This window comes from Camelina sativa, chromosome 5 (genome assembly GCF_000633955.1).
Source record: "Camelina sativa cultivar DH55 chromosome 5, Cs, whole genome shotgun sequence".
In the NCBI taxonomy this organism is placed as follows: domain Eukaryota; kingdom Viridiplantae; phylum Streptophyta; class Magnoliopsida; order Brassicales; family Brassicaceae; genus Camelina; species Camelina sativa.
Window position 1 is genome coordinate 21589629 of NC_025689.1, and position 17535 is coordinate 21607163.

The 17535-nt window shown below is 35.4% G+C and overlaps 3 protein-coding genes across 4 annotated transcripts; all 3 read left to right on the plus strand.

Annotated features, from left to right (window-relative positions):
- Positions 344-3703, plus strand: LOC104787355 (putative UDP-glucuronate:xylan alpha-glucuronosyltransferase 4). 2 transcript variants are annotated; one of them, XM_010512928.1, is made up of 4 exons: positions 344-1105; positions 2072-2532; positions 2757-2931; positions 3261-3703. In XM_010512928.1, exons 1-4 carry the CDS (start codon positions 373-375, stop codon positions 3569-3571), a joined length of 1680 nt encoding a protein of 559 aa, XP_010511230.1. In that variant the 5' UTR covers positions 344-372; the 3' UTR covers positions 3572-3703. The 2 variants fall into 2 exon arrangements, with proteins under 2 accessions (XP_010511230.1, XP_010511229.1); XM_010512927.1 differs by having other exon boundaries at positions 2757-2872; positions 3208-3703.
- LOC104787356 (mitogen-activated protein kinase kinase kinase 2) lies at positions 9445-13771 on the plus strand. Its single transcript, XM_010512929.2, has 17 exons — positions 9445-9884; positions 10171-10212; positions 10304-10369; positions 10464-10574; positions 10654-10734; positions 10819-10896; positions 11071-11153; positions 11239-11320; positions 11402-11502; positions 11603-11642; positions 11736-11792; positions 11884-11933; positions 12007-12238; positions 12356-12526; positions 12622-12923; positions 13238-13308; positions 13433-13771. The coding sequence occupies exons 1-17, from the start codon at positions 9588-9590 to the stop codon at positions 13528-13530; spliced, it is 1962 nt and encodes a 653-aa protein (XP_010511231.1). The 5' UTR covers positions 9445-9587; the 3' UTR covers positions 13531-13771.
- LOC104787358 (proline-rich protein 1-like) lies at positions 14861-16051 on the plus strand. Its single transcript, XM_010512930.1, has 2 exons — positions 14861-15440; positions 15537-16051. The coding sequence occupies exons 1-2, from the start codon at positions 14903-14905 to the stop codon at positions 15848-15850; spliced, it is 852 nt and encodes a 283-aa protein (XP_010511232.1). The 5' UTR covers positions 14861-14902; the 3' UTR covers positions 15851-16051.

Genomic DNA, 17535 nt, shown 5'->3' on the forward strand with positions numbered 1-17535 from the left:
GGCTATGATTTTGAATTGTAGCATGGATTGGTCAAATACATTCCCATTTCAAGATAAAATGTAAACATGCATTGATATGATATTTTTCTTTATAAAACATGTCCTTAAAAAACAAATTAATATATATTTCTCTTTTTCTGTTATTTTGCATTATTGTGAACCAAACTTTTATTACTGATTGGGATTTAACATAATCAAACCAACCATAAAAGAGAGAGACATATTGACTTTCCCACACCAACGTGCGTCCATGCAAATGAGCCATTGCAACACACATGAGTGTGCATATAAAGCTTTAAATCCTTGCAAATAAAAATGCGTGAACAAACTTATAGGTATAGGAGAGAGACGCAGGAGAATAATTATCAAAAAATGGGGACAAAAACCCATAATTCTAGAGGGAAAATATTCATGATCTATCTAATACTAATCTCATTGTCACTTTTTGGTTTGATCTTACCTTTTAAACCTCTTTTACGGATCACTTCATCATCTTCAACGTTACAGATTAATCTACCATCGCCTCAAGTCAATAAAAACCCGAAATGGCTCCGACTCATCCGTGATTATCTACCCGAGAAGAAGATCCGAGTTGGCTTCCTCAACATCGACGAGAAAGAGCGCGAGAGCTACGAGGCTCGTGGACCGTTAATACTAAAGAACGTGTACGTTTCACTTGATCCTATACCAGAGAATGTCACTTGGAAGAGTCTTTACCCCGAGTGGATCGATGAGAAAGTTTCTAACTGTCCCGATATCCCTCTCCCTCAGCCACAAGGTTCTGATGCTGACGTGGACGTCATCGTTGCTAGAGTTCCTTGCGATGGGTGGTCGGAGAGTAAAGGGCTGAGAGATGTGTTTAGGCTTCAGGTTAACTTGGCCGTTGCGAATCTAGCCGTCCAGAGTGGTATGAGAAGGGTTGATTCGACGGTGTACGTTGTGTTCATCGGCTCATGTGGACCTATGCATGAGATCTTCAGGTGCGATGAGCGAGTTAGGCGTGTTGAGAATTATTGGGTGTATAAGCCTTATATCCCGAGTTTGAAGCAGAAGCTTCTCATGCCTGTTGGTTCATGTCGCGTTGCTCCTCCGTTTGCCCAACTTGGTAAATTATAATTTTTTCCCTCTTTAAATATTAGTTTTCATATTCGACCAAAAAAATATATATATTAGTTTTCATAAATCATAACCTTGTGTTCTGACATATTATCTCACAATTATTCTTTTATTTTATTTTAAGGTTGATAATAATCCTTCTAAGTAATTTCTAATAAACATTTTACTATTACTAAATCATTATGTGTTGTCAAAAAAAAAAAAATCATTATATGTAACTTATATGCATCTTTTTTTTCTTCTTGGTGAAGTTTCTATTGGAGAGGTGTTTTGGTAGAAACATTATTGCTAACACGTACTTGTTTTAAATGAAAAGTTGGTAATTAAAGTAATATGAGACTAATGGTTGGTGCGATTAGATCGTGCCTCACAGTATGCATATATAGTTTTGTTGACGTAATATTAAGTTTGATTGATTATTTTTTGCATATTTATATAGCATAAACATTGTGTCGTCCGACTCGTCCCACATACAACCATTAACATTTACTTCGAGAATTTTGGACGTGTGATGATCATAAACCAAAATTTCAATTACTTGACATTGAAACTCATGTTTGGATTAGGTTCTTGTATGACACGTCCATATTATTTTCTATAAACTTGTCTTTTTTTTTCTTGAAATCTTAGAAGATATTCATTACAACAAATTTAAGTGTATATATGTCAATGTGGAAACATATATATATAATATGTACATATTTTTAACCAGAGAAAGGTATATGTAGATATTATAAATATAATCATAATTAATTATAACCAATTCTAAATTAAAAACAATTAGGTGGGGATTGAAAAAGCTTATCCTCAACAACCTTATACCTGCTTACCACAAACCCTACCTGTTCACCAAATTTTCCTCGTCTCACTCTTTTTTCTCATTCCTTCATTGATCAAAATATATATTCCTTACTCGTTATCTCACTTGTAACTTTTAAACTATTATCATTTACAGGCCAAGAAGCATGGAGACCAAAAGCCGAAGGCAATCTTAAGTCCAAGGCAGCCATAGCCTTACCTCGTCGCTTACGAGTCGCCTATGTGACAGTACTACACTCTTCAGAATCCTATGTTTGTGGGGCAATAGCCTTAGCGCAAAGCATAAGACAATCAGGATCTCATAAGGACATGATTCTCCTCCATGATCAAACCATAACCAACAGGTCTCTTATCGGTCTCAGTGCTGCGGGATGGAATCTCCGGTTGATAGACAGAATCTGCAGTCCGTTTTCGAAAAAGGACTCTTATAATGAGTGGAACTATAGCAAATTACGTGTGTGGCAAGTAACTGACTACGATAAACTTGTGTTCATCGACGCAGATTTCATCATCCTCAAGAAACTTGATTATCTCTTCTACTATCCACAAATCTCAGCTTCAGGCAATGACAAAGTGCTATTCAACTCCGGAATCATGGTAATACAGCCAAATACTATTTTAAAATATCTAAAGTTTTTTTTGGTAAAACGTTTTGAATGATACAAATTAATATGACGTATTTGGCCTAGAAGCTAGATTTAATATTGAAAAAACTCATGGATCACATCCTTTGAATATAATTAGTTGAAAATGTTTTTTTTTTTTTCTTTTCGGTTTTCTGCCTAAAAAAACATATACTAATTTTGTTCTCTTGGCATCAGGTTCTCGAGCCATCGGCATGTATGTTTAAAGAATTAATGGAGAAATCGTTCAAGATCGAGTCATACAACGGGGGAGACCAAGGATTCCTCAATGAGATATTTGTATGGTGGCACAGGTTATCGAAACGCGTGAATACAATGAAGTACTTCGACGAAAAAAATCAGCGACCACATGATCTTCCGGAGAATCTAGAAGGTGTGCACTACTTGGGATTGAAGCCATGGGTATGTTATAGAGACTATGACTGCAATTGGGACATGAGCGCACGACGCGTGTTTGCAAGCGATTCGGTGCACAAGAAATGGTGGAAAGTATATGACAAGATGTCAGAGCAGTTGAAGGGTTATTGTAGTTTGAATAAGAATANCTAATAGAGAAATCGTTCAAGATCGAGTCATACAACGGGGGAGACCAAGGATTCCTCAATGAGATATTTGTATGGTGGCACAGGTTATCGAAACGCGTGAATACAATGAAGTACTTCGACGAAAAAAATCAGCGACCACATGATCTTCCGGAGAATCTAGAAGGTGTGCACTACTTGGGATTGAAGCCATGGGTATGTTATAGAGACTATGACTGCAATTGGGACATGAGCGCACGACGCGTGTTTGCAAGCGATTCGGTGCACAAGAAATGGTGGAAAGTATATGACAAGATGTCAGAGCAGTTGAAGGGTTATTGTAGTTTGAATAAGAATATGGAGAAGAGGATTGAGAAGTGGAGAGAAATTGCTAAGAACAATAGTTTACCTGATAGGCATTGGGAGATTGAAGTGAGAGATCCTAGGAAGACGAACCTTCTTGTTCAGTGAGAGGTTTTTAGTTTTTGGATTTTTTTGAGTCTGAACTCTTAAGGACACTTGGGAACAGATAAATGAAGAACCTTCTAAATTCAAGAAAGCTAATTTGCTTTAGTATTTTTTTTTTTTTTTTTAATTTTTGGCTCCAAAAGTCCATGTCAAGTCCGAGAAAATTGAGATGTGATAGATAGCAAATGAAATCTCTAAAATTTTAATTTTAATTTTCTTAAGAAGACATGTCACTATTGTGATTTAGTGATACCATGTAATTTTGTGCTAGAAATATGGTGGTGAACTAAGAAATGCATTTGAGTTTTTCGGCGGTACTAAGGGGAAGTTTTTCGGTGTTTGAAGATCCTCCATTTCTGCTAACTTGGACATTAATTCTCTCCATTCTCTCCTGATCATTAGTGTCTTTGGTGGTTTCACCATCAGCTTTGCTTCTACTAGGGGTAATAAAGATGGATTACAAAGTCAGAAAAAAATATAAAGTGTGGCTTTGGGCATTGATCAGCATAGAGAAAAGCAAAAGTAGAATATAGCAGAATGAAACAGCAGACCTTGTTTAACCCGTGTGATACCCTCTGAAACAATCCTCGTATCTTCTGACTCAACATCAACTTTCTAATTTAAAGAATAAGTTAACTTACCACCAAGGACTAAAGTCAAAAGGCCAAATTTTTACCAAAGATTCTGCCTTCCAATACAACAATAGCATGGCGATTAAGATCTTGCAAAAGGGATCTTGTAAACTGATTATTCTGGTGGTTCAACAACATCCATGGTCCCATCATGCTGGATCAGGATCCCATGGTTATGTGGTAAGGAAAATTAAAACCACGCACTCCATAAGGTGACAATACATAAAAACCAACACTAAAAAAATGATGAGACCTGAGTTGTGATTGTGTTGACTTGTGCGGACTGGAAAAGAAAATAAAAACAAAACATAAAACAAGGCGAGGTCGGCTCGTCCACCTTCGTGGGCTTCTGCCCGGTAGTTCACTTAACGGACCTTAAACCGAGATTTCCCAGTTTAATCCGATTAGAAGATTATTCGGTTTGTTTTTGGTTTAGGTTTGTATGTCGTGGGTGTCAAATCCTACACCAACAGTTATGTGTTTATAACCCTCTGGTTACCAAAATACATCCTAAGCAGCAATTACGAGAGAGAGAAAGAGAGATACATATATAAATCGAAGCAATGACAACAACCGAACGATTATTGCTTTCTAAACCCGTCAGATATCAGATCAGATCGGATAATAACCGATATCCGAAGATCATCGGAACACATCCGAACACTTGCCTTATCTCTCTCGATCCTCCTAGATAAACCGCCTTCCACTTCCCTTATCTTTCGCTATCCTCCTAGATTCACTGCCTTCCACTTCCCTTATCTCTCACGATTCTCTACATATAAAGGTAAAAACTTAAACTTTCAATCTGTAATCCCTAATACCATTCTCGTCGCCCCAGTTTCCTCCATCATAGGCTTAAAAAAATCGATCTCAGGTATGTCTATGATTCATCTTCTTCCTTAGTTATCATCTTCTTCTTCCTTAGTTATTCTATGATTCTTCTTCTTCCTTGAAACGAATTAAATTTATAGTGAAATCTGTATTTTATTTGCTTGATTTTGTGTTTTAATTTGCTTGATTCTTTACTCCTAATGGTTAGCTATGTGTTTGATCTTAACCAGAAGCTGATCCTGATTCTGAGAATTATAGTTCTGTAGATAGAAACAAAAAATTTAGGATGCGGATAAGGTGTATTTCAAGTTTAGATAGAAACAGAACTTTATTTTATTAACTTAGCATTATTTTTTTGTTTAGATGGACTCCTCACCATTTCCAGACAACATTGACAAGGAGAAAGATGACCAAATCTGATACCTGAGAGTGGAAACAAGAGGAAAGATGCTCCAGCAGATGTTCCGACAGATGGTGGAGTTGCTTCACAACCAGTCCAGCCAAAGAGAAAACCAAGTACAAGATCTATTGCTTGGGGATATTTCACAAGATTTGATGGTAATGATAGGAGATGTAAGTGCAATTTCTTTCAAAAATCTTACGGTTGTGATTCATAATCAGGGACTTCTCACTTGAAGGCTCATATGGGTAGCTGCAAGCATTTTCAAGCATGGAATTCAACCTCTACAAACCACATTACAGAAGAACAGCTACAAAGGACATTGTTAGAATGTATGTGGAAATGAAAGCATCTATGAAAACTTGGATTGTTGCTAGTAAGCCAAGATTCTCTTTGACAACTGACATATGGGTTGCTAAAGCTATATGTGCTAGTTACATGGTGATTACATCACACTTTATTGATGTTCCTTGGCGATATTGAGGAAGCTAATTATTGGGTTTAAGTACATTACATATCACAAAGGAGCAACAATATCACGAGTTCTTCTTGACTGTTTGGCTAAGTGGGGCATATAGACGATTTTAACGGTGACAGTTGACAATGCAACTGCAAATACTTCTACTTTGAAAAAAATTAGGAGGCATTCAGCTTAAGGAACAGTGAAGCATTTGTTTTAAATGGATAGTGTATGCATATGAGGTGTTGTGCTCACATAATCAATTTGATTGTTAAGGACGGTTTGCATGAATTGGGTGAAAATGTGAAAGCCATACGCAATGCAATACAATATGTTAGGTCTTCTACTTCAAGATGTGATTCATTTGAGCAGAAAGTTGTCTCAAGGAAGATGACTAGAGGGAGTTTACCGTTGGACATCAAAACAAGGTGGAATTCTACATACTTAATGTTGTCAAGAGCTATTGATTTTAGATTGGCATTTGATAGAATGGAGGCGGAAGACAAGATGTACAATGACTACTTTAAGGAGATAGAGAACGGGAAAAAAAGAGTGGACCGCCTACAAGGGCTGATTGGAATACCGTAGAAAGGTTAGTGAGATTTCTAATCATATTCTACAATTTTACTTTGGTTGTGTCTGCTTCAACCTCATTTGCTTCTTATAAGTTTTATGGAGAGATAATGACTATAGAGCGAAATTTGACTATTTTTTTTTCTTTTCAGAGTTAAATTAGAAGACTTATAAGCATACTTGTAAGGTAAATGTTTAAAATTTGATGTTTGCTCCCACTTGCATTCCTTTGACTTATTCAACATCTTTCCCTCTTATTCTTTCATGGGCTTTGATGGGCTTTCTATATTCTTCTATCTTCTTCTCCCTTAGTTTTACTAAGAGTAGAATCATCTTGGGCCTTCATTGGACACCAATTTGGCCCTTTATGATACTTGAAGCCTAGATGAAGCCTTGATATAATTCTTCTCCTTTGTTACTTCTTCCATCCAGTCTAATAATAAAGACAATAGTTAATTGGTATAAGTATGACGACTAATGAGATTGTTTTTATATATGTCAATTCATTCTTTAAGGGGGTTTTAACCCATCTTGTAAGTTGTAACGCTATATTATCATCATCAAATCTTCCCTTTAATTTTTGGTTATATGCAATTATTTTTTGGTTTTACTGAATAACTATTTTACGTCAACTAGCATAGGAACTAAGAAGCATCATCATCACCATCCCGGAACCGTTGTTCTTTGCAAGATTCATAATTACCATAGCAGTACTAAGTTGTTGATCTGTAAACTTCCTTTCTGACGTCTCGTTCATGACCGTGGTAGGCATTAAAACTTCTCCATGAAACACTCATCTAATCTTTCACGTCATTCCTCAACCAACATATCGTTCGATCAGTCCTACAACCAGATTTTTCTCCACCAATGCGTGAGCCATGGATGTTACCATGAATCTAACAAGAAGCTGCTCGAGTTTAGAGTTGGTGGTTTCACTCAAAAAAGTATGAACTTTGGGGACAAAGTTCTTTTGGACGGTGGATTATTGATGAGAACATTACCGGTTAACCGGAGTAAACTGACATTATCTAGGTCGAAGATAGAGTTGAGATTATCTTGTCTTTGTTTATCCTAAATTAGTGGGATTGTATCTCCACTTAGTCACATATCTTAACTGTAGATTTAGTGGGTTAGTTTCTTTCTTCTTATGTATTTAAACATCTTCGATTAGCAAATGAAGGATAGACTTGATTTGCCAAAAGAAACGTGTGTTTGTTGTGTGTGTTTACTCATCTCTTTAGCTTTGATGAGGGATCATTCTATTAGATAAGGCGTGAGATGAACTCGAAATCCTTAGGCCCCAAACTCTCTTAAAACATACCAACAAAGCAAGACAGTGGAACTTTAGATAGAAGTTTCGTGGAGACAGATGACAGGGGGTGAGACAAATCCCAAAAATCCTTTTGCCCTAGACTCTCTTATAACAACTCTTCAATCCTCAGCTAATGAATGACAACGTCAAATAAAAGAAAAAGTCTTGAATATCTTCTCAAATGAGATTACATGTGTTTATAAAGAGATAAGAAATTTGGTAACAAAGTCAAGTATTAATTATTCTTAAAACTAAAAGTTAATAAAGATAGTAAGTTGAATGAAAATTCAACTCTTGGTGTTACTCTTCTTTCAAAGTGACTCTTGATCTTCATTTTCGTCACTCTTCTTCGACCATAAAATAAAGTGATTATTTTGGGTTTTCTTAGACTTGTATTAGGCTCAAAGTAGACTAGATTTGATAGACCTCATCCCCAATAGACTTTTGCATGATCTCTTTGGCTATAAGCCCTTTAATTAACTCATTAAGTGTTTTCTTGATCTTTTCTCTCTTTGACTCCTAGGTCCAGTTTGCTGATGAGAAACAACATGGACTGTATCATTTCTTCACTTTTGGTTTAGTAGAAACAAACTCTTGGTTACCAAACATAATTTTGGAAGCTCCTAAACCAATTGGACCTAAAGCTTTTCAAGTGAAGAACTAGATTGACGTTCGTTGGAAGATGAAGCGTATCCTTGTATTTCGTGGGCCAAATCTTCTTTCATTGATTTTGTTGGAAACATAAGAGATCTATTAACATCCTCCAAGTGATTTCGTGTTGAAATTGTTGCTGAGTTGGTTTGTGTAACACGATCTTTGGTTCAGACATGAAACTGGGACTGTGATAGATCTATTGACTTGAAATATCCATATCTTTCATATATGAACTGATTTCAATGTGATTCCAATTCTTGGAGGTTCTGGAATGGATAAAGATTCCAGAACAGTTTGGTTGATAGCTTGAATCCTTTTGGCGTGGACGTAATCCTCTGTTGTTAATGATAACATATAGAACAAGAAGTTGTAGTAAAAAATGCGAGAGTCCGAAAATGTTTTAAAAGTGTTACAAAAATTGTGTTTGTAAGAGGTTTGATGATTATTTTTCTTGTTAAACTAATATTTGAGAGCAACAATGTCATTTGTTAATCTTAATTAGCCATGTATATAATAAACATGTTTGAGATTTGAGAATGTTTAGGGGGTTCGCATAAATACCATTAAAACTAGATTAAGACCCGTGCTAAAGCACGGGTTAAAATTTCTTTTATTTATATTATAATTTTAGGATAAAATATGATCCCGAAGATCACAATTAATTCTAGATTAGGACCTTAAAAACTTTTAAAATCAATCATATAAATTATATTTATTCTACAATTATAATATAAATAAAAGGAATTTTAATCCATGCTCTATTCTACAATTTGGAATAACCCATTTAAGATTTTGGTTTTATTTATTACAATTAATATATAGATTAATTTATAACCTATATATAACCTATTTGTAACCATTGATTAAAATTATAAAGTCTACAAAAACAATGTTGTGTACTTCCCTTTTATTATAAACCGAGATAGTTTTTTTTTTTTTTTTCCAAACACAATTTCAGAAATTTTATATTGTTAACGTTCCCTTGGAAATACTTTGAAAATTAATAAAATTTTGAAAATGGAATCTTCTTCTCCCCCTTTTTCCCCCAACGCTCTCATCGGCATAGAAATCTGAATTCTCTCCCATAGCCATCCATATCGAAACCAGATGAGACAACAACATCACTGAGAAGAAGAGTCCTCAGCAAACCATTTCAAATGCAAGATCTCTTCGGATCGGTTCGCCGCTCACTAGTCTTCCGTACTACCACCACCGACGATGACAACCAAGAGAACCATCCTCCGTTACCTACTCTTCTCGCCGATAAAATCACTTCCTGTATCCGCAAATCGAGAGTTTTCGCCAAACCTCAGTCACCACCTCCGCCTAACTCCGCCGTACTAATGAAACCTCCGATTCGGTGGCGGAAAGGTCAGTTAATTGGCCGTGGTGCTTTCGGTACTGTGTATATGGGTATGAATCTTGATTCCGGTGAGCTTCTCGCCGTTAAACAGGTTAGTCTTAGTTCGGAAATTGTAAATCTCCTTGGTCAATTTTGCTTTTTCTCCTCGATTTTGAAATTAGGGTAACTTTAATGGTTCTTAATATTGGTAATTTAATGGAATCTGCAAGCTTAATCACAGATTTGTACTTCGTTTTTGGTGGTAACTCTAACGGATTAAGATTGATTTTGGTCAGATTTTGGTACTTTAGGGTTTTTAGGTCCCCAGATGTGAGAGAGAGAGTTTGTACTTAGATTTTGTGTGGCTTTGACTTGATTATGAGCTGATTCTTTCACAGGTCCTGATTGCATCCAATTGTGCATCCAAGGAAAAAACTCAGGTTCACTAAACGAGCCTACCTGTTTCTTGTTTATATTGTGCTACATTTTTCTCTTTACATTAGATGACTTTCCTATTTTTGTGAACAAAAGGCTCATATTCAGGAGCTTGAAGAGGAAGTTAAGCTACTCAAGAATCTTTCTCATCCAAATATAGTTGTAAGCATTAACGTTATTGTTTTCTTGCTATTACAACATGCCTTTGTTTGTTTGTTTGTTTTTTCTAAACTTTGGTCTTCTTTTTTGGCCTTAGAGATATTTGGGTACGGTGAGGGAAGATGAAACTTTGAACATCTTGCTTGAATTTGTTCCTGGTGGATCTATATCTTCACTCTTGGAGAAATTTGGACCCTTTCCTGAATCTGTAAGTCACTATATAAACCTCTATTGGGGTTTTCTGAAATGTTTTAATGATTGTAACGTCTTTAAACTGATTGACTAAGGTTGTTCGGACATACACGAACCAACTGCTTCTTGGCTTGGAGTATCTTCACAGTCATGCGATTATGCACCGTGACATTAAGGTATCTATTTTTGCACTTACTATGAAAGTGTTTAAAACATCTCGTATCTTGGCCCTTCTTATTTTGAGCTTCTTCTGTTCTCAGGGTGCTAATATCCTTGTGGATAATCAAGGATGCATTAAACTTGCTGATTTTGGTGCATCCAAACAGGTAGCTGAGTTGGTAAGTCAATATTCGGTCTTCAACTTCTATTTCAGTAAAACCATTCTGTTTGTGAGTCTTGACAACAACAAAAAAACCATCTGCTTCTGAGTTTTTTTAACACTTTTTCAACTCGTTCCTCAAACATATTCTTCATCATGATTTCGAACTTAATAGACATGGATTTTTCTCTAGGCTACTATATCGGGTGCCAAATCTATGAAAGGGACTCCCTATTGGATGGCTCCAGAAGTTATTCTTCAAACTGGGCATAGCTTGTAAGTATTACTTCAAACATTTTTGTAATTGCGAGATTACATGCTTTGTAGTCAACTGTATCTTATCTTTGGCTATTATGTGCAGTTCTGCTGATATTTGGAGTGTAGGGTGCACAGTGATTGAAATGGTAACTGGGAAAGCTCCTTGGAGCCAGCAGTATAAAGAGGTACTTAGTTTAGTGTGCTTTGTTATTCAGTTCTATGAATAATTCGTTTCTTGAACTTATGTGGACATATTTTCTTTTCAGATTGCTGCTATCTTCCACATTGGAACGACGAAGTCACATCCTCCAATCCCTGAAAATCTTTCCTCTGACGCTAAAGATTTTCTGCTCAAGTGTCTGCAGCAGTACGATAGTTTTGACACAAAAATTTTAAAATTAACTTCTGTCACTTCTCTTCCTTCTTGTCTTGTGGATTGCTGAAACATTGTGTCCTTTCTTTTGCAGGGAACCAAATCTGCGGCCAACCGCTTCTGAGCTGCTAAAGGTGAAATATTTAACATGAGTAAATGAAATCCAATCAGGTCACATATTTTAATTCTTTTGAGACACAATGTTCTTGCTTTTCGTTCATTGGCAGCATCTATTTGTTACGGGCAAACAGAAGGAATCTGATATACTTCTTGCTTCAGTCATGGTGAGTTCAGATTATGCAATGTATAGCATATCATCTTAGGTTTTTTGTGAAGGCATTTTGATAGGATGTCTCTTTTTCTATATATTTTCAGGACAATTCAAGCAGTCCTCTATCATCAGAGTTAACTGACATGAAAAGCTAGTAAGTGCTGCGCTGAAGCCAAAACTTTTAAGCTGAATTCTGACTGCTAATCATTTGTTTCTTTTTCTTATAGTCAAATGTCTACAAGTGATGATGTAGGAGACATTTGTAACTTGGGTAGTCTGACTTGTACACTTTCTTTCCCTGAGAATTCAATCCAAAATAACAGTTTGTGTCTGAAAAGTAATAACGGGTATGATGAGGATGAAGATGATGATGATATGTGTTTGATTGGCGATGAGAATTTCTCGACATATAATGGGGATACTGGCCTTACTCTTGACAATAATACTGATGTCAAGAAGGTAAGCCTGTGTGTAACTATCTTTTCTCATCTATATTTCAGATTCTTTTCTGAATAATCGAATCACTGTGTAACATATTATTTCTGAAAGCACAATTTATAAATTATCTTTGCGCAGAGCTGTGATACCATGAGTGAGATCTCTGATGTTTTGAAGTGCAAATTTGACGAAAAGTCTGGAAATGGAGAAACAGAGACAAAAATTTGTATGGAAGTTGACAACCCATCGTACTCAGAAGATGAAAATGAGCTGACCGAGTCAAAAATTAAATCTTTCTTAGATGAGAAGGTGACTCATGTACAATATTCTGTTTCCTCAGTGCATTTAGATCCAACTTTGAGTTTGCAAACATTAACTCGTTCATAAAATGTCCTAATCCGTAGGCTGCAGATCTAAAGAAGTTACAGACGCCTCTGTATGAAGAATTCTACAACGGTTTGATCACATGCACTGCCAGCTACATGGAGAGTAACACTAGTAACAATAAACGAGAGGAGACACATCGTGGTTTCTTGAAATTACCTCCGAAAAGCAAGTCTCCGAGTCAGGGCCGTGTTGGTCGTTCACCTTCTAGAGCAACAGATGCAGCCTGTTGCTCCAAGAGCCCAGACAGCGGTAGCAGCTCTGGTGTGCTGAATAATAGCAATGCAAGTGCTGATGCTGAACATGAATCAAACAGCCAGAGGTAAATCTAACAGCAACTGTTGTTCTGCTTAGATTTTAAGGTTAAACATGAATGGTTTAGATTCGTTTTCTTCATTTACTCGCCGTTAAGTAGGTAGGAACCAATATCCCAGAAGGTAGTCGCATGAATGCATGTCTTAGGTCTATTATGGCCCTCCATTTGATAAATTGGGTGTCCATGGAAGGTGTTGCCAGAATGTTAATCACAAATATTTCAAAAGATTTTTGAATTTTCGTAATGAATATTTTTTGGAAATCCACTTTGCCAAGACTTGTTTGTTCATTATCTGGAAATGGGTTGTTTTGGCTTGGCAGTGTTGCATTGTCAGAGATTGAGAGGAAATGGAAGGAAGAGCTTGATCAAGAACTTGAAAGAAAGCGAAGAGGTAACTGCAATGCGCATTGCATTCGTCTTTTTCAGCATTTCAGATCTGTCATGACCACGTTGTTTCTAGTGGTGTATCATATCTTGACCACAATATATGTATATAAAATCAAATTTTACTGCAGAGATTACACGGCAAGCAGGGATGGGATCATCATCCCCGAGAGACAGAAGCTTGAGTCGACATAGAGAGAAGTCGAGATTTGCATCTCCAGGCAAATGATCTGTACAAAAAGTCCAGCCAATTTTGCACTTTTGTCTCTACAGCTCTTACAGTTTCTAGAGCTTGCTTTTTATTATTCGATTGCTCAACTAGTATATATGATATACCTATATATAAATGTTCCTCGTATACAATAACTTGCAGTTTGAATATATATATAGCTAAAAGCCTAAAATATTTGCTGAAGTACAGTGTGATGTGAGAGTGTTGGAGTTGAATTGCATATTAAGGGTTGAGCCAACCACAGAGCATATAGGTTATATAAGTTGAACTGCCAGACATGTTTATGTTTTGTGTTTATCTGAATCATTTAGCTATTGGTTTACAACATATATTCGACTTTTTAACAACTTCTACAATATATATAGGCGAACTTGACCAATTTACAATCATTGGATCTGTAAAAACAATAAAGTGTTGTAAAAACTTCCTTAACAAAATACAAAGTCGCCGTACGTCATTTCAAAGAAATAGCAAGACTTCTACAATAACAGACACATCAACTGCACTAGACTAAACATAGAATTGTGGCCTACAGTATACCGATGCAAATAAACATATGGAATTTGACATATACTAAAACAGAATTGAAATCTATATCACAATATATAGATGCACATTGTGAACTTGAGGAAGTTGCATTCTTAAATAGACTGATAAAATTGTTGCATAGAAACATAATTCATATCACATTACTTAACTCAAACATCATTTGTGAAGAAACTATACTTACATAAGTGAAATATATAGATAGTCGAAACCTAGATGATTTTACGATTATTAGTCAAAAATGATCCACTTCCTGATGAAGATAAATTGGATCGAATGGTAACAATGAAGTCGTCGGTGACTTTATTTTTCGGATCTCTCTATTTTTCTAAGGGTTTGGATGACAAAACAAAATATTAGGAAATCGATTTAGAAAAAATTAAGAAGAGGGTATATATATTATTTATCAATTAGGAGGACATATTCATCTAACATTAGATGAAAATATATTTATAAACAAATCTAAACTGGCTAATNAAAAAAAAAAAAAAAAAAAAAAAAAAGACATTGGCTATATAAACGAAATATGCTTTATAGAGCTCCGTACCTTTGGTCGGCGGCGCTGAGTGCATGCATATGTATATATGGTTGTAAACTTGTAAATGGCAAAGATGTTTTTAATCGTGCATCACACTATTAGAACCCCCCAAACATGACTATCCAATTAGTCACCTTTCAAGATAATGTATTTTAAGTTCTCTTGAAATTTTGAATACCTTAACATTTTCTTATATAAACTCCATTTGATGAAACTGTTTCAACCAACTTCAAACACCAAGAACACAAAATACGAACTAGCTAAAAGGCTAAAAGGAACTCTGCAATGGCGATCACAAGCACCTCCTTCGCGATTTGCCTTCTCCTCTCTTTGGCCACCATTGCCACTGCTGATTACTATGCACCCTCATCACCTCCGGTTTACGCTAAACCGATTCATAAACCCACACTCTCACTTCCAGTTTACACTCCATCGGTTCACAAACCCACCCTCCCACTTCCTGTTTACACACCACCTCCCCAAAAGCCAACTCTCACACCTCCGGTTTACACTAAGCCAACTATCCCACCTCCGGCTTACACTCCACCGGTATACACTAAACCAACTCTCCCACCTCCGGTTTACACCACGCCGGTCTACAAATCGACACTCTCACCTCCGGTCTACAGTACTAAGCCAACTCTCCCATCTCCGGTCTACTCTCCACCATTCTACAAAAAGTCTCCAAACTATTCTCCTCCACGTTCATATGTACCAAAACCAACCTACACTCCACCCACCAAGCAATATGTCCCAGAGATCATTAAAGCCGTTGATGGCATCATCTTATGCAAAAACAGCTACAAAACCTACCCTATTCAAGGTATAAAAATACTTTAAAATATCCTTCCTAAAAAGGTGTGAACCTAAGGCATAAAAGTTACTAATTAGAAACTTTGGTTGATTAAATTTCATTTAGGAGCAAAGGCAAAGATTGTGTGTTCCGAGATGGGATCATACGGGAAAAGCAAGAACGAAGTTGTGATCTACAGTAATCCAACTGATTCTAAGGGATACTTCCACGTGGCGTTAACCCACATCAAGAACCTATCTCACTGCCGTGTCAAGCTCTACACATCTCCAATCGAGACTTGCAAGAACCCAACCAATGTCAACAAGGGCCTCATCGGAGTTCCTTTATCGATGAACTCCGACAAGAACTTAAAACTCTTTAACGTTGGTCCTTTCTACTTCACCGGTTCCAAGACTGCTCCCACCACTCCCAAATACTGATCATCATCACATTACTATGAAGTTGAACTTGCATGGCATATGAGGTCGCTTTCATCAATTTATTATTTTAAAATCTTTTTTCTCTTGAAAAATGTTCTTATTTGTTTGTTCCAATATCATTTGATTCATTGCACAACCAATGCATTATATATTTCTATTTCATATAATAAAATTGTAAGAACAACAATCTCTGATTATGTATAAAATATCAATATTAATATGTATTTTATTTTTGTTAAGCTATATTGGTGCAATTTATTATTTTTGATGGTCATTGGGGTGAACCTTTGTATTCACCCCTTTCCTTCTCAACCAATCAAAATGTTCTATCTAATTTTTTATTTAAAAATAAATCAAAACTAAATTGAAAAACAAAACAAATAAAGGAAACATATTATGTATACTTTTATTTAAAGAAATTTAAATATTGGCTTGGTTTAGATTTTACAATTAAACAAGTTTATATATCAGTTTAGGTTTATAAATGAGAATTAGGGTTTAAATTTTATAATTAAAGCGAAATTATATGTCGGTTTAGGTTTATAAATAAGGTGGTTAGGGTTTAGATTTCATAATTAGAATAAAATTATATGTCGGTTGCGTCAACGTTTTGTTTATCTTTAAAACCAAACAAACAATATTTTAGTAGCTCTGTCAAGTTTTATGTATATCATGAACCGAGCAGCAAGTAACGCTTGAAACAAAAACCCATCAAACATAAATTAAGTAGGAATATATTCTACATAAAGCCAATACATAAATTGAAAGATCGATCAATAAGCAATGATCCTTCTCAAATAACACCAACTAAACCTAGAGCTACACGAAGAAGAAGTAGTCAGTAGACAAAAGATTATTCAAAAATCATATATATTCCTATTTAATCCCCTATTTAATAAAACGGAAGTACACAACTTCAAATTTGTAGACTATATAATTTTAATAGTAGGTTATAAAAAAAAATTGTATTAATTTGTTACAATATGTTAGGTGTGCACGGAAGATTTTAGGAGATAATCTTATTTCTCTTTTACACCAAAATATATTCTCCAAAGATTTAATTGCTACATCACGTTGATTACAAAAACAATAAACAGAATATTCCGAATTAATTCTCCACAGAAAAAATACTGATAAGCGTAAAAAAGAAAAAAATCTAAGCAAATAATAACAATTAATATCTGTGCTAGAGCACGGATTGAAATTCCTTTTATTTATATTACATGATATAACATGTAATGTTAAAATTAATATTATAGCATGTTTGTTATATATAATGTTAATATTACATATATATTAAATGTAATATGCAAATATTAAATGCTATATCAAATGCGGTGTTTGAAGACTATTATTCCCGATGAAAATGATTATCGTGTGTATAGCATGATCCAACAATGACTAAAAAGCTTGATTTTTTCATAATATTTTATCCAAAACAAATATTAAAAAATTATATAAATTATATTTTATTACAGTAATTATAAAATAAACAAAATGAATTACAACCCGTGCTCTAGCACGGGTCATAATCTAGTTTATGAGGATTATGAAAAGCAGAGTCACGAAACATATAGCTTGCTTACCCGCTGATAATTTCGTTTTTTTTCAAAATAATATCGTTTTCTTTTCCAAATGGGGATCAAAAAGTATTCTTGAAAACTTAAAGTTCTGAAAATCAGAGA

Excerpts from the sequence above, each read along its gene's own strand:
- LOC104787355 (XM_010512928.1), top strand. The coding sequence starts at position 373 with ATGGGGACAAAAACCCATAATTCTAGAGGGAAAATATTCATGATCTAT. Across the intron at positions 1,106-2,071 it reads TCCTCCGTTTGCCCAACTTG|GCCAAGAAGCATGGAGACCA; the intron begins GTAAATTATAAT and ends TATCATTTACAG. Across the intron at positions 2,533-2,756 it reads TATTCAACTCCGGAATCATG|GTTCTCGAGCCATCGGCATG; the intron begins GTAATACAGCCA and ends TCTTGGCATCAG.
- LOC104787356 (XM_010512929.2), top strand. The coding sequence starts at position 9,588 with ATGCAAGATCTCTTCGGATCGGTTCGCCGCTCACTAGTCTTCCGTACT. Across the intron at positions 10,370-10,463 it reads TTTCTCATCCAAATATAGTT|AGATATTTGGGTACGGTGAG; the intron begins GTAAGCATTAAC and ends TTTTGGCCTTAG. Across the intron at positions 12,527-12,621 it reads AATCTTTCTTAGATGAGAAG|GCTGCAGATCTAAAGAAGTT; the intron begins GTGACTCATGTA and ends CCTAATCCGTAG.
- LOC104787358 (XM_010512930.1), top strand. The coding sequence starts at position 14,903 with ATGGCGATCACAAGCACCTCCTTCGCGATTTGCCTTCTCCTCTCTTTG. Across the intron at positions 15,441-15,536 it reads CAAAACCTACCCTATTCAAG|GAGCAAAGGCAAAGATTGTG; the intron begins GTATAAAAATAC and ends AATTTCATTTAG.